The sequence below is a fragment of the Gamsiella multidivaricata genome, assembly GCF_025024155.1.
Source record: "Gamsiella multidivaricata strain RSA 2152 chromosome Unknown BC939scaffold_32, whole genome shotgun sequence".
Lineage (NCBI taxonomy): Eukaryota > Fungi > Mortierellomycota > Mortierellomycetes > Mortierellales > Mortierellaceae > Gamsiella > Gamsiella multidivaricata.
The window spans coordinates 312758-328710 of NW_026251740.1; the positions used below are offsets into that span (position 1 = coordinate 312758).

The 15953-nt window shown below is 48.5% G+C and overlaps 5 protein-coding genes across 5 annotated transcripts; 1 reads left to right on the forward strand and 4 right to left on the reverse strand.

The window, feature by feature from the left end:
• Window positions 1–52: 52 nt before the first annotated feature.
• On the reverse strand, window positions 53–1849 carry BC939DRAFT_477154 (kinase-like domain-containing protein; the record flags this gene model as incomplete). Its single annotated transcript, XM_051558647.1, has 2 exons — window positions 53–1087; window positions 1190–1849. The coding sequence occupies 2 exons, from the start codon at window positions 1847–1849 to the stop codon at window positions 53–55; spliced, it is 1695 nt and encodes a 564-aa protein (XP_051412311.1).
• A 747-nt stretch (window positions 1850–2596) lies between these two features.
• Window positions 2597–3058, reverse strand: BC939DRAFT_477155 (uncharacterized protein; the record flags this gene model as incomplete). Its single annotated transcript, XM_051558648.1, has 1 exon — window positions 2597–3058. One exon carries the CDS (start codon window positions 3056–3058, stop codon window positions 2597–2599), a length of 462 nt encoding a protein of 153 aa, XP_051412312.1.
• Window positions 3059–4756: 1698 nt separating this feature from the next.
• On the reverse strand, window positions 4757–8423 carry BC939DRAFT_161527 (tRNA synthetases class II-domain-containing protein). Its single transcript, XM_051550297.1, has 13 exons — window positions 8379–8423; window positions 7932–8273; window positions 7721–7814; window positions 7334–7616; window positions 7092–7212; window positions 6874–6992; window positions 6665–6769; window positions 6414–6563; window positions 6088–6201; window positions 5798–5965; window positions 5619–5679; window positions 5233–5525; window positions 4757–5094 (listed from the first exon to the last, which is right to left on the reverse strand). The coding sequence occupies exons 2-13, from the start codon at window positions 8140–8142 to the stop codon at window positions 4852–4854; spliced, it is 1962 nt and encodes a 653-aa protein (XP_051412313.1). The 5' UTR covers window positions 8143–8273; window positions 8379–8423; the 3' UTR covers window positions 4757–4851.
• A 2008-nt stretch (window positions 8424–10431) lies between these two features.
• Window positions 10432–10665, reverse strand: BC939DRAFT_383124 (uncharacterized protein; the record flags this gene model as incomplete). Its single annotated transcript, XM_051551775.1, has 1 exon — window positions 10432–10665. A coding segment is annotated over one exon (234 nt), but the record flags the coding sequence as incomplete, so codon positions are not given.
• A 4284-nt stretch (window positions 10666–14949) lies between these two features.
• Window positions 14950–15890, forward strand: BC939DRAFT_397143 (Mob1/phocein; the record flags this gene model as incomplete). Its single annotated transcript, XM_051552335.1, has 4 exons — window positions 14950–15101; window positions 15222–15348; window positions 15453–15532; window positions 15638–15890. Coding segments are annotated over 4 exons (612 nt in total), but the record flags the coding sequence as incomplete, so codon positions are not given.
• Window positions 15891–15953: the final 63 nt, after the last annotated feature.

A 15953-nucleotide genomic window follows, 5' to 3' on the forward strand; every position in this document is an offset into this window, starting at 1 on the left:
GGAGTGGTGTAATTCATTCCTCTCGTGCAATGTCGCACCGCAGACAAATTATCTAAAGCATCTGCATGTCCTCGTGCTCTTCTTGGTCGACATCATCGTCCCCTTCCATATCTAGCTGAGCCTTCATCGACTCCAGGCGTTCCAGGACCGTTTTGGCATTCGGTCGCTGTTCCGGATCCGGATGACACATCTCCTTGAGCAACATGATCACCTCTGGCTGGACCACCTCACCGTTCAAAAATCTCATCACAACCTCGCCGCTCTTGCGGTGCTCGTCCTTGCGAACTGTCGCTACCGTCGCCGTTCGATGCGCCTGCGTCGATCTCACCATTGGAGAAGGGAGAGGAAGCGGCGAGACAGGTGTCGAGGGCTTCGAGGCCTGAGACAGTCGCTCGGGCGAGAACCCCGGCAAGAAATGGTTGCCCGGTGCAACAGGATGCATCAATGGACTTTCCCTTGGCGGCGGGTTCTGATGTGATCCAGGAAGCGAGTTGACCGAGCAGGCCGACAATGGGCTCAAGACACCCCGATCGAAGGACAGCTGCGTGTTAATCGGTGGCAAGTTTGGCATGAGAGCGCCGCCACCGCCAATGGATGACGAGGAGGACGACCGCGAGGCACGCGTCAGACCATGTTTCTTGCTCTTCAATTCCTGGCCCTGCACCTGGCCCTGCACCTGGCCCTGTGCGAGTGCTGCAGAGGTTGAAAGACGGCTGCTGGACGTCACCTTGGGGATGGGGCCACGGTCGTGGATCCAGCCCTGATCTTCCCACAGCCAAAAACCACCCTTTTTGATCCATACAATCATCTCCATGACACTCTTCAGCTTGTGGAAGGGCTCCTGGGCGGTCAGTCCGATCACATAGAGCGAAACGCCCAAAGAGTACACGTCAATGCCTTGCGAGTAACGACCTCCACCGGCGGCCGATGCAAACATCTCGGGCGCAGCATAGGGAAGGGTTCCCCGGCCCCGTCCCTCTTCCAATGTGAGATGACCTGACGTTGCGATCTCTTCGCCAGGCTTGCTTGGTTCCATGAAGAGACCCGCGCCGAAATCCGACAGTTTGGCATTCAATGAAGAGTCAAGCTGTTTAAATTAAAAAGGAAATAAATAATGCAAGTTAGGCATAAAGGTCCATTTGAAAAGCAACACGCCTTACAGCCTACATAACGACAGTGGGCTGCTTACCAGGATATTATGAGGCTTGATGTCGTGATGGATGAGGCCCGCCTCATGGATACAGTCGACCGCCTGCAGCAGCTGAATCGCCCATGTCAACCACTGATGAAAGCCGACCTGTTCTGGATGTTGTCGTATCCAATCCCATATGGACCCATGCTGACAATACTCCAGCAAGAGCGCCCACCGTGTCTCATCGCTCTGATTTGATGTCGCAAGATCGTGCTGAGTATTGTCCGTGGCCGGTATACTCTGTTTCGATTTCTGATCGTATAGTCCAAAGTAATCGACCAAATGTCGCCGTCCTGGATGCTGTGCCTGAGTTGTATGGAGTCGTCTCAAAATCTTGGCCTCCGCCAATCCTACAGCCTGCGAATCGGCATCTGCAAAAAGACACTTTGCTGCACACCGAAAATCCTCGTTAACACCGACGTCCTTGTCCGTGCAATGTTCTGTGCTTTGACTCCGATCAAAGATATCCTGGCAGGACATGCTACGCATGTCTTTTCTCGAGAGCAGATATTGCCGCATGGGGGTAGAGGACGGATGGATCAGGGCCTTGTAGACCTCAGCATGGCGTCCGTGTCCGAGCAAATTGGGCCTACTGCAGTCCAAGGCCAGCGTAAAAGGGCTGGACTGAGTTGTAGTGGTGATACTTGAGTCGCCCATGGTGGATTCCAAGATAGGGGATCCGAGAAGGGATGCAGGAGGCTGAATGGATGGCGCGAGTGGGGACAGCGCAGGCGAGGGAAAGGTGCGCGGCACATGTGCTGGCGAACGTAGTACGGAATGTGATCCTGATGCGGTCTGTCCCAAAGAAGTAGACTTGGTGGCCCCGTGGTGTGCAGACGACCGGCGCAGGAGCTGATCCTCCTCGAGATCGTGCTTCCTATGATTCTGAGTCGAACTCTCTGGAGATGAAAAGCAAGGAAGATCCATAAATAAAAACGGCGGTTAGCTAACGGCGTGCTGCATCTCCTTGCTGTCGGATGACTATGTGGATTCCGCTTGAAGTCATCCACCAATCTTCATTACTGCTAGTGCTGAGTAGGTGTTTTACCCCCAAATCCCCTCCTCTTGTCATTCCCCTGTATTCCCAACACTAGTGCATTTTCGTTTCTTTTTTTTTTGTTTTTTGCTTTTTTGCAAGGACAGACTGGTGTTGAGGAAAAAAGTAAGAGATAGAATGGAGGGATACTACGGATTCAAAATCCAAGTAGAACAGACACCATCCTCTCCTCTGGTTGTCAGGTACAGCTGCTGCCGCCAATTCACACGCCCTTCACATTCGCTCCTCTTGCCAGGGGATGATGACAAAGACGAACATTTTTTTCCCTCTTTCTCTCCCGAGTAGTCGTAGCATTGAATTGAACCATAAAAAAAATCTGCAGTAAAAAAGAAAAACAATAAGAGTCATCACATACCGATGGTTGTCTCGGAGGGTTCTTCCATGCTGATGGATATAGTCTGGTTGGTCCCGCTGAGTGATGTATTACTGTTGTTGTTATGAAGAAGGATCTTGGCGCTGTAATTACCATTGCTTTTGCTTTTGCTTTTACTCTTGCTGGGGCTGTACTCGTTATCGGGGGCAATTGAGGCTGCAGGTGTAGTGCTGTTGTTGGGTCTGGTGGCGGATAATGAGGATAATGAGGATAATGAGGCATTGGTTTGATTACTGGTCGTAGCTCGAAGGGAGGTGATATTGGGCCTAGCCGGGGTGGACCAGGGCTGGTCAAAGATGGAATTGCGAGAGGGAGAAGGGGGTGGTGAGACCAGGGAGACGAGGGGGACTGAGTCAGGGGCAAGCAAAGTAGAGGGCGGAGTCTTTGCAGGCGGCTGCCCGTGCTCGTCGTAGAAGATTGATCCCGGACGGAACATGGACTGGGGACCCGTTCAATGATGTTTTTGTGAGGGTATGGAGGTGTAGGTGGAGGAAGTTAAAGGCGGGGTAGGTGTGAAAAAATAAAATAAAATAAGACGGTGTGAAAAAAAAGGGAATGAGGAAGATATGTGTGGGGTGGGGTGTGAGTTGAATCTGGATCTGAATGAGGATGTGAAATGCGAAGGAGAGGGTGATTTGAACGAATGAATGAATGAACGAATGAATGAACGAATGAATGATCGAATGGATTGAATGAATATGAATATAAAAACGATTCAAAAGAAGGAAGCGGGAGGGTAAAAGGAGCGCCGAGACGTGAAAGTGTGCTGTGTCATCGTTATTGATGATGCCTCAGGAAAGACCGACGCCGAATGTGGTTGGCTGGGTTTATGCTACAAGTACACGATATCATATCGGCCATCACTAATGAAAGAGCTGCCTGTCTTAGACCACAGTCTGCTGCAGTCAATACGCCATATACTACACTGCAGAAGTAGGTATAGTCTACGTATACTGCAGTCGCCCTTGCCTTTGCCTTTTACCCCGCACGAAAGGGAGGCGGATGGGGCGAATGGGAGGGGCTATGTTTCACCCTCCAGTCCTCCTCGCCCTTGTCTCCACATGTCTCCACATGTCTCCTCCACATGTCTTTTCTCCTTCCTCCCTCCCTCCCTCCCTCCATTCCTTCCTTCCCTCCTTCCCTCCTCCCCTCTTTTTGGTGGCAAATGAGAGGAAAGACGTGCCAACGTGCCCAACAAAAAAAAAAAAAAAATGCCGTCTGCACACTACCTCGTACAAATCCGTATATCCATATGCACATCCTCTCTGCAGCGGACTATGCAGGCCATGCAGGCCATCCGAACAATGGGGCATCCCATGATATGCTCCTCTTTCTTCTCCTTCTCATTAACCATTTCAAACCAACCCGTCTTTCTATTGTCCATAAGGAGCCCTCCTGCTCGAGAAGAGCAAACAAACAAACAGACACCGACAAAAACAAACGAATCATCGAACACAAGAGGGACATGTACTCGTCCTTGTACTTTCATAAATCTCGAACCGTAAATGCACTGAAGAAGGTCCGTGGCATCATCGCTGCGCTAGACTATGACGCAGATGACTACAAAGCACAATGCAACTAGTCGCCCTTTCCCATTTCTCCTCTTCCCGTCTCTCCCTCGTTGTTTTCTTTGACTCGGTCGCCGGGACAAGAATGAGCGACAAGACTCTTGCCGGTCCCTTCGTTTACGCGTGTGAGTGATTTCATTTGGTTGGGTTCATTTAACAGGAAAAAAAGGCGCAAGTAACACGGACAAACAAAGCGCCGTCCAAAAACAAACAAAAAAAAAAAAAAGGCTCTGAGAATTTTTTTTCCTACTTTCCCAAGAAAGAAAACCACTCGCACAAAAAAAGATTTTGAAGAGGGGTATGTGCGAGATAACATTTAGATCATATCTGAATTCGCTCAGCTAATCACACGCCATGATCTAATCTTATCTATGTCTCCTTTAGATCTATCTCTTCCTCATACAAATACACACACAGCACTCATGCGCAGCATAAAGTAGTGATATTGCTTTGCTACGTTCCTTTACTTACTCCCCAATAACAGCCAGCAACAGACACACATACAGATTCTCAGTGGCCCACGCCATCCACCATCCACACCCCTCAACGACATCAACCTCACTCATAGAATCAAGATGTATAAAGATCCTTTATTCATTATTCGGGTATGAGACTGAGAAACTAATAAATGTCTATGCACAAGATAAGCACCCTCACTCATTCACTCCGTTACCCGGATCCTATACTCCTTCAGCTGCTGCTCCGTCAGTCCAGATGGACTTCCTACAACAAGATCGCGACCCGATGCTGATTTCGGGAACGCAATCACGTCTCGGATTGAAGCTGTCTCACATAGAATAGCCATCATCCGGTCAAATCCCAGTGCAAGACCTCCATGGGGTGGACACCCAAACGACAATGCATCCACCAAATGCGAAAACCGACCACTCTCTTCCGGTGTCATCTAAAACGCAATATGAAAAGCGTACGAAAAATAACGAACAGAGTTATAAAAAATGGAGCACATACGTATAATGTTTCTGTCGACAGCATAAAATAAAACAAAAGAGAGAAAAAGCATGTATACATGCTTTGTACATACCTGAAGGATCTTTTCAAAGACATAAGTCTGCAGCTTAGGAGAGTGGATACGAATAGAGCCGCCCCCAATCTCAACACCATTCAACACCAGGTCATAATGCTGTCCCCGCACCTTCTCAGGTGAGCTGGCAAGTAACGGTAGATCTTCTGCAACAGGCGCAGTGAATGGATGATGTGTTGCCGCTAATTTGCGACCGTCATTCTCAACTGGCGATGGTGTCTCGGGAGGCGAAAACAATGGGAAGCCCTCGATCCACAAAAAGTTGTATTGTGCGGAGGGAATCTGCAGCAAACCTGAAGTGTCCAAGGAAATATTCTCGTTAGCTAAAATGAATGGGATGCCAAGGGACCCTGCCAACCTATCCTTGCCAAAAAAAAAAAACGCACCCTTTGCTTGTAGTTTACTGGCGAGCTCCAATCGAACCTTGCCCAGAACTGTTTGGCCACCCTAATCAGGACGAATAAAGAAGCAGGTGCGACATCATCATAATGAACGTTAGCAATGAATGCGAGGATAGATTCCAGTCCCTACGCTTGAAACATCTCTGACAACCACTGCTGCTTACAGAAAGGAATGCTGGTCGGGTGTTAAGAATGACGCTGTCGCCGATCTGCACATCCAGCGCGGCGTTAACCATATCCTCATTAATGGATCCTTGGATCCGTTCCGTGAAAGGCAGCTTATGAAGCCACGTCTGGATGTTTTTTTCACTGATCTTTACAACTGGCAACACCTATCAATCCGAAAGATAATAAAACATAAGATGTAAGCCCAGGCCATTCATAAAAATAAAAAAATAAAAAAATAAAAAAATAAAAAAAGGGAAAGCGTAAAGATACTGTGCGGCCAATGTACCCTGTTGTCCTGTTGCGAGAGTGCCTTAAGATCCGAACTGGGGAGTTTCATATCACTCTTCAAAACAATCGCTTCCAAAATACTGTCGCCCGTAATGTCTACAACATGTTGGATCTAAGGCCAAGATGAATAGCAGTTCGTTTCAATTAGTCTATCCTGTCCTTCTGTTATACCGTATACAGCTGGCCGCCGCCGTACCTCAAGACCGAACCGCGTATCGGGTTTATCAGAGCCATACTACAATCGCGATTAAAAATATGCAATATTAGTCCATATAAATATAGGAATTTGATGTTGAATTCGACGAAACGCACACAATACGATACCTTGGACATGGCCAGCTGGTAGTTCATTCGTGGGAAGGGCTCGCCGTCGAAAAGATCCACACCTTTAATTTTGTGCCATACAGATCTTACGAGGCCCTCAACCAGTGTCTGAATATCTTTTGCAGAGCCAAATGACACTTCTAGATCGATCTATCATGAAAAAGCCGTTTCAACAATGAGCACACCTTCCTCTGTCATCCTGTAACCAATCAAAGTAATTAAGATAATGCATCAAATCGATTTCGACTTACCTGCGTGAACTCTGGTTGGCGATCCGCACGTAGATCTTCATCGCGGAAGCACTTTGCGATCTGGAAGTAACGATCGATTCCACTGGCCATGAGCAGCTGCTTATACTACGCATGAACCACAAAAGAGAAAATAGAGAAAAAAATCAATCCTTCGTGTTCCGTAACTGATGCGGACCAAAATATTGCACTTCTGAGTTGCAATGTGGTACCTGTTGCGGACTCTGTGGAAGGGCATAAAAGGATCCACTATTGCGTGTTGGCACCACGAACTCCCGTGCACCCTCCGGCGTAGACTTGAACAGCATTGGCGTTTCTACTTCAACAAAGTCTGCAAAAAGGATGAAGTAGTAGCGCATGAAAGTGTCAATTCTTCATCCAGGTGCTGTTCAAAGTGACATTGTCGATCCCCATACTTGACTACTCATACCATTTTGAATGAAATAGTCGCGAATAACCCATGCAGCTAATGACCGGGTACGAATATTCCTTTGGAGAGTATCGCGGCGCAGATCCAGACATCGGTACTTGAGTCGTATCTCCTCATTCGCCTAATCATTGACATATGACAGGCACAAAAAATTGTTGATATGGAATATTCAGCTTCTCTCGCTCCCAGACGCCAGCACCAGATCGGAACAAATAAGAAACAAAAAATAAATCGCATATTACCAAGGACTGATTCGACGGCAAAAATGGTAGAGTCTTATGGGTCTTATTGAGCACACGTATCGATGCCAGGTCCACTTCAATCTCTCCTGTCGCCATCTTCGGGTTCACCGCACTCCCCTCCCGCTTCACCACACGTCCTTCGACACAGATTACACTCTCTGCCGTCAGATCCTGAAGTCTCTTTCGGGCCCCATCCTTGCCCTCTTCTGACCCTTTTAAGACCAACTGGACCGTTCCAGAGTGGTCTCTCAATGGCAAGAAAATAAGCTCATCTGAGAACTTTCTAAATTGTTGTAGCGAAGGCGAATCAGCCTCGAGATCAATATGGATACAAATCCAAGAGCCCATAGGTCGACGCAGCTCGAGTATCCATAGGGCTATGCGTACCTGATATTTTGCGCCCAGCCGGTCAAGACGACTTGCTCACCTACATGAGTCTTGTTAAGATCGCCGCATTTGTGTGTTCGTGATGGATAGTCGCCTACAGATCAGACCGTAATTCCCAAGAGGGTCGAGTACGGTCAGTTCAGCCAAGTTCTCACGTAATCCTATCCTGTTCCTTATCCATCTGCAAGGTTGTTCAGCTGTGGGTCCTTACCAAAGGTAGCGCCTTCGAGCAACTCCGCCTGCACTTCTGCAAAGGACTCTATAGAGACGCTCGTTCCTTGAAAGCTGCCCGAGGACAATTGTCGACAGGTCAAAGGCAAATGAGCGAGTGTCAGCGGAAGTCGAATGCCCTGCTGTCGATTCCAGCTTGGTGTCAGTCTCCGGAATGCGCTGGCAGCATGCCTTGCTCGGATCGCGTGCATCGTGTCTGAAGAGGTGGAGGTGAGGATGATTCAGGAACGAGATCCCCTGGCTGAAACCTCAAACACACCCTGGCTCGCCTACCTCCGGAAACAAAGTGACTGTCTAGGGGTTGCTTGCCCAAGATGGATGTCTGTGCAACATGTCAAAAGACGCGCTTGACCCACAATGCATGTTACACAGGCATACTATTTGTACATTAATCTCATGGCGGATAAAAGAAAAGATAAGCAGAGACCTTCATGCTATAATGTTGAGTGCCGTTCCAATGGACACCTCTTGCCTTTTGACAACCTGCCCATCCAGTGCACCGGACCACCTAAATTCTTTTACCCATTGAAGGGCAGCGTTGGCCATGTCCTGATTAGCTTTGTGGCCCTGATCGCATTGAAGGCCGGTCTTGGGGTTCAACTTGTGCGCTGAGTCTCATGTTGATGGCCGACGCCCACCGTAAGTCGGGTCAGGGCAGATGACCGAGCGGCACTGAGTTTAGACTCCCTGGAGATGGAGCAAATGCAGCAAGGACTTGTTATCGAAAAATGCCACAAGCGTGTCGATCGTAGTTGATTTCCCTACCATTAAAAAACAGCTTTAAAAAAAAAGCTCCTCCGGATGAAGCTGAGTCATTACCTGGGCCACTCTGGATCCTCCGAACATCCTGGCCAGTTTGTTCCTGGCTTCCTTGTCTGGACCTCTGGTCCTTAGAAGAACTTCTGTCAGCTGCTTTCCACTGACCAAGCAGAAGTTGCCCTTGTAGGCTGGCTTCGGAAGATACGTGAAGCTTTTCAAGGACGGCAGCTTGCTGTCTGAGGACCCAGAATACTAATATCGGATCATGGACTAGGGACTTGTCGTAGTCGTCTTTCATGCTCAAGGAAGTCAGTCCTTCCCGAGTCACCGCCCATCCTGGATTCTAGGCATTGATTTATGCAAAGATGAAGTATATCAGAAAAAAAGGCGTTAATAAACAAAAGGTTCAGGAGTAGCTAGGTTGCATGACAGATCAGACATAAATGGTGCACATACCTTCTTTTTTTTTTTGGCTTGAAAACAAATGCCCGGAGGTGGTATCTGACCAGTTCCCCCAGTATCTGACCGGCATGTTTCAGAAACTGAGATGGGGCCGCATAATCGGTGTATTCCTTCACCTTCTGAATCATGGCGTCCTTATCCCTTACGCTGAGTCGAACCTGCCACTGCTTCGTTGAAGTCTGTCGACCTAGAGAAGCATCTTTTTTACGAGTGACTTGAAAAATGCGCGAAGTATCCTCTGAGTCTGAGTGGATTGATGGATAGTCTGAATCTGACCTAATCCGTGTTCAGCTTGACGAGGGCTTTAATAGTCGATTCGATATGCTGACTCGCTCCAAGGTAATCACCGGCGACATAGTTCTGCTGCAGTCCGCGTTGAAGGCGGCACTCGATCGCTCCAATGTTCATCGTTACTATCTTAAAACTACTGTTTACCATGTCCCCAATCATGTTTCCGCTTCCTGCTCTTGATGGGGACTGATCCAGTCGCATTGCCTTGGTTGGTGCTAAAGACAGATTGGATGGAGTCCTTTGCTTCCTAAATATTGCTAGATGCGCGGCAACTACAATGTAGTGCCAGAAGACGGCGATAAGCTTTGCACACTTTGCGAATATGCGCTGTAGCCATGCGTTCATGCACACCAGCATTAGAGTATCTTTCTTTGCATGACCAATAATACATGCAATTAGCGAAACAGCACTGGAACTCACGCAAAAAGCAACCATTAACCAAGTACAAACGAAAGAAAGTTGTTTAAAATATGCCACTAAGTTGTCCAGATGGACCATTCATCATAGTTTTTTCAAGGAGCAAGAAGAACACCGGGATATAGATCGATGATAAAAAAAAAACAAAGGGAAATGCGGACAACGAGGCCCTCCCCTCCTAGTTGGTGTATCCTTGGCATTCAGAAGAGAATGGGATCAATTGCTGTTGCTTTTTATTATGGGTCTGGTTTATTTTTTCAACGTACAACATTCCGACTATAGCTGATGGGAGTATAGTACGAGTGTGGATGCTTGGAAATGGTATATGCGGTTGGGATTGGTGCTCACGCTACTGCCTGTGCATACATAGTCAGCCCAGCCTACGGTTACTCTGAGGAGACACTATCGTCCTCCTTCCCAAAGTTCGGAAAGTGCGCCAGGATAAGTGGATTAATCTTCTTTGGCGGCAGATCCACAATCGGCATGGCATTCGGTGACTTCTTCTCGATCAGGTACCTGTTGCACAGGTTACGTCCTCCCTCGACCTTCAAATGTCGATTCAGTGCGTCCATCCTCGCGAAATGGTGCTGACACCGCTCGCACGCGAACGGACGTACCCCCCGGTGAAGTCGCTCGTGCCTGTTCTTGTCGTGGAGTCGCGCAAACTGGCGGTCGCAGTGGTCGCATCGGTGTGGGCGGAGGTTAGTGTGCGTGCGGATGTGCGAGTTCAGGTTATAGGGCCGAGAAAAGCTTTTGGTGCAACCCTCGTATTCACACTTGTACACTCCCGGTGTGTTGGATCCACTGCCGACGGCAACGGTAGAGACAGCACTCGAGTCCATGGTTCCAGAGGTTGAGTTAGTCGGAAAAACGACAAAGCCCTCAGGATGGTGGTGTAGTGAGTTCGAAAAGGTGTGCTGTCCCACGGATTGGGGTGGTGAAGCAGAAGATGCAGGCTCGGGCGATAAGAACGATAAAGACGCCGAAAAGTCAGGGACAAGGTTTCCAAGGACATCCCCCTCAGAGAAGCGACGATCGTACTCATCCGGTTGTGAGTGTCCTGCGCTCACTGTGCGGCGATGCTTTGCGGCGGGAAGCCATGCTGGCGAGTCTACACTGGAGACGGATGGGGACAGGATTGGAGACGATGGTGCAGAGATCTGTCTCACGCCGTAGTCCTGAAAAGGCCCTGGATGATACGGGGTGGCAGTCTGCTGTCGGTTGTACGGATGCCAGTGAGAGAGTGAGCGAGGTTCAGTGGAATGTTGGTGAGGATGTGCGAGATTGGGCCTATGTGGTGATGGCATCAAAGTGTCTGGCCAAGGACCAGTCGATAGAGGCACGCCTGCCATGACAAAGCGGGGAATATGCCGTTAGAAGTCAAGTTAAATAAAAAAATAGGGGAAGCACTAAGAATATATTAATATAATAATAGCCTTGGCTTACCTTCGGCGTCGTGTGCATTCATTGGTGGTGACCGTGTAAGCTGTGCCCGTGAAGAACCAACGGCTGTGGATTGATCGAAGGTTTGGGCGGTGAGATGATATCGTCCGCTGCCAAATGCGAGTTCCTCGAGGACATTGGCGCCAAGGAGGACATCGGGATATGGTCCACTAAGGGATATGGAGGTGACATCCGGTGCAGGCGAAGCCGCACTCAGACTGAGGTAGGCTAGTGACATGCTGTTACATTGCTGACTTTTGGCGGTGACGGGTGGTGATGATGAGAAGGATACTGATGATGGCGAAGCAGGGAAGTTGTTTGGAGACGACATGTGTGGTAGGTACGGTTGTTCATCATTAGAGAGTCTATCTAACGAGAGCATCTCTGCACTGGAGAGAACGCATCCTTGGTGTGAAAAGTAGTTGAGGGTTTCTTGAGGCTGAGCCATGACGGATGCATCGGACCATCCCACAGTACAGGTGGGCGAAGATGTCGGCAACTGGGTCATTCTGGGCGTGTACTTGGATGGGGGTTGTTGGTGTGTGGGCTTGAGATCGAAAGCGAGGATCGGACTCATAGGACTCGCGTGTTGGCCCGCTGGCTTGAAGGTGGACACAAGGCTAATTTTTCTATATGGACGAGTTGTTTGCAGCAATGTGATTGGACAGCAGTGGACGTCAAAGAGCGGAAAATAAAAGGACGTAGAAATGAGCCGGTGCTAAAGAGCAAGGAAGAGAGAGGAATAGAGAGGGAAGGGGGCAGATGGCGTGTGTCTTCAGCGGCTCTCTTTGATGTGGCCGTGGTTGTAGTCGTCGTCGTAGATCAGATATTGGCTGTGAAGGAATGGATATCCAGGAAAAGACGCGTACCATGGAGGCGGCCTTTATAGGATTTAGCACTTGCACTGCCACACACATAGTGAGCACATAGTGAACCCATATTTCCATATGGTAACCCATTGCTTCTGCATACCATACCCACTGGTACTGCCTGCGGAAGACACATAGTCTAGAGGCACCTCCACACACGCACACACTCAACACTTCAGTGCCTGCTACGCACATACTTACACATTTAATGTAGGAGCATTGCCCTATTAATTTTTATCATTTTCCACACTCTCATTCGTCTATGGATTAATAAGGCTGTAGTATTATAAATACTCAAACACCCTTTGTCATAATTACTATCAGGGCAGCGTGGAAAAAAAGCCGACCACTCAGCACACGGATAATCCTTGGATATTCAGCCACGCAATAGCGCAATAGTACTGGCCACGCATGTCTCGCCTCGATCGTCCTGCTTAGCACAGCACGGCTTAGCCTGACAATGGTTCTTTTTCTATTTTCTGCTGCCTTCTCAAGTCATGTTCTTCCATTCATAATCTGCTGCAATTGTACAAATAAAGTATGTTTTTGTCGCAATGGGATTGTTGCGGCAATAGGAAAGGATGTAATCGCTCAAAAAGGAAGAAAATCATGGTCCTTACAACGGATATAGCAATGAAATAATAGGACACAACTGCACAGTACCTGATTTCTCTTAATCGTTGTAGAAGCAGCAGTATCGGAGAGACCATGGATGCAGCAAGGTATCGGAAGGTAGCATCTTCAGATAGTCTGCACTCTGCATTCGACCTAGATCGTCGAAATTAGCCCGACATCAGTCGTACTAACTGAGTCTTCGCGTAGGTCCACACGCGTTGCGGTTGACCAACCAATGAGATGGCTGCTTTGGGATGTGATGTGAACCACGAGGGAGCGCAGCGATTGCGAGGAAGGAAGAAAGGACGCGAGGTGATCGTGGACATGGATGCACTGCCACATTGGCAAGAGGTGCCAGCGCACTTCCCCAACGGAGGGAGAAGAAAGTGACGGTCGCTTGGTGCTCACTTGAAACAGAGCAGAAGCTTACGACGGAGAGGCATTCTCGGTGATACAGCAGACCCTAGAGTGAGCGCATATGTGCAGATGATAATTCTGAGCAGAAGTCAGATATGAATTACTCATATGGAAAAATTGTGAATGGATTTTCTGCGCATGTGGCAGTGCAAATGCTGGGTCTGACATAGCCCATACAACAAATTCTCTATGGCATTCGAAGGAGGCCATGCGCGGTGGGCAACGAGCAACAGGCGCAGGGCCGTTCTTGGGAAAGATAATGATCCACGGATCCAAATGAATGTCCATTAGTCCAATTTTACTTTGTCGCCTCTCGTCATTTTGTGCCGATTACACGCTCTACATGCTGTGCACGTTTGATATAAGAGGCAATTTTGATTGTAGGGATAGAACATGAAGGATGACCGGAGAACTCTGTCCAATACATGGTTGCCTGTCTGAGCAACTGACACACGACGGGACTCAGATCATGCCATGTACCCATACACACATGCGCCCATGCACCCAAGCTACGCGACCCTAGACCTTTGCAAGAGCTACACCTTACGGCACACACGCCCATTCGCCACCCTCCAGCTTGATAAAAAAAATAATAATAAAAAGATCAAAGAAAGAGACGGAGGAGACAATTAAGGAAGCGGCAGCAACATTAGTGATGGAGCGAGAATGATGAAGAGAAAGAGTGAAGGCGATGAATGTGTGTGTGAGAGAGGAGAGAGAAAAAGAGAGACATTGGAGTTAGAATGAAAGTCAGAGTGAGTGAGAGTGAAAATGATAGCAGGGGCAATACCCAACTGCTGTGATATCTCTGGCGTAGGAGGACGTCTAGGCATGATACGCGTCGTCCTACGAGTTTCTTAGGAGGAGGCGATGTTTTCGGTATTTGTTTGTTTGCTTGCATCAAATTACATCGTCCCCAAGCTATGTATCAGGGGCAATAGGAAAAGAGGCATCGCCATTGTTGCCAGTTCCGTACACCATGCAGGTCCAAGATTGAGGAGATGATGGGGCTGAGGATGCGAACAGACACATACACGTTGGGACATGCACACAACGCCCCATCTGTCTAGATCGGCCCCGATATTTGCTCGCATGGACTCACCATCGAACGTTTCCCCAGTTGGTCCTCCGCATCGGTCAGTTGTAGAACGTGGATAGGGATACAGGGATAGAAGCAGCGCTGTAACACAGCCGAGTTCAAAATCAGATATGATGATGGGGAACTGACAAATGGGGAGGCCGCTCATGTGGCCCTCCCTTTTTCTGCGAATGTGGCATGTGCACAGAAAAGAAAGGGCACGCTTGGGATTCGATGCCATGACGAATGACCAGCGGCCAGATACTCTGCATCCTCCCTTCTCCCCTCTTTCCTTTTCCACACCCCCGCCTCCACCTTCTTTCGCCTTCGTCATCGGCCTTCCTTCCCGAACGAAAATAGACAAGACCCATTCACTAGGATCGACCTTGATTCACTCTAACACTCATGATGCTGATGGATTCCCAGGGGCAGGACACTCTCAAGAATGCCTCAACCACCCATGGCTCGACTACCCAGGACGAGTCTGCGCACTCCGAAGGGGCCCATCCCCTGAGGAACCTGCCCGGCACCAAGGACGAGGTAAGCAAAAGCGAGCGAGCCATGTTTCTTTTGGAATGCGACTTCATTGTATCCTGCTAAACCATGCCAATGCCTGTCTCTCGTTCACCAACTAGAAACTGTATCAGTGGCCACAGCGACCGTTAGAGTCCATTGAATCTGCATTCGCACTCAGAGAATATCTGCAGGCCCTTATCCGTCATGATCCCCACAACGTCGACCAACTGATTGCTCTGCCGGCTGGACAGGACGAGCATTCATGGCTCTATGAACATCTTTGGTAAGGCATTGGAATGCATCTGTTCATTCACGCGCCATTCTCAAGCTTTGCTTTTTTTATTTTTTTGCGTCCTAGTTGCTTACATGTCGTCAAATTTGCTTCCTTTCCTTATGTTCATAGTCAGATCTGTTTGGAGTTGAACTATCTCATCGTACATCTGGAACCAGAGTGCACCCCAGAAGTGTGCCCCGAGATGAGGGCAGAGGAATGGAAGTACTACTGCGCAACACATCCTACGCCACGCGAGGTAAGATGAAATCGACGCATCCGATCATTTTCAGTGTTGTTTAACTCGGCTCAAATTGCAAGTAGTTCCTAAAGCCTTTGTTCTATACCGTGGTACTATAACAGTGCTGTGCAATCGATTACCTCACACACACGCTGGATGGTGCATCTGCCTTGTTGAACAATATCAAATTCTTTCCGAGCCGGTAAGGGCAGAATCTACGACCCCGGATTTTGGCATGTCTCTTTACGAAAATCGTCTTTGGGAACCAAGCTCTAACCAATATCCTATTTGATATTGTTTCGGATAGCATTTGCGTACCAGAGGGCTCGGTCAAAAACTTCCAGTCGATAGCGCGACGACTCTACCGCATATTTGCTCACGCATATTTCCATCATCGAGACATTTTTGATGCCTTTGAGGTTAGTCAACGTGGCGATGTTACTGATGTACTGTTGCCTTTTGCTTGTTCAAATAACATTAATCGAGCCTATTTTTTTTTTTTTTTTTTTTTTTTTTCATCCATCAATAGGCCGAGACCTCTCTTTACGAGCGATTCCTGAAATTGTCAAGGACACGGCAATTGATTACAGAAAAGCTGATTATTATACCAGGGCCAAGCTACG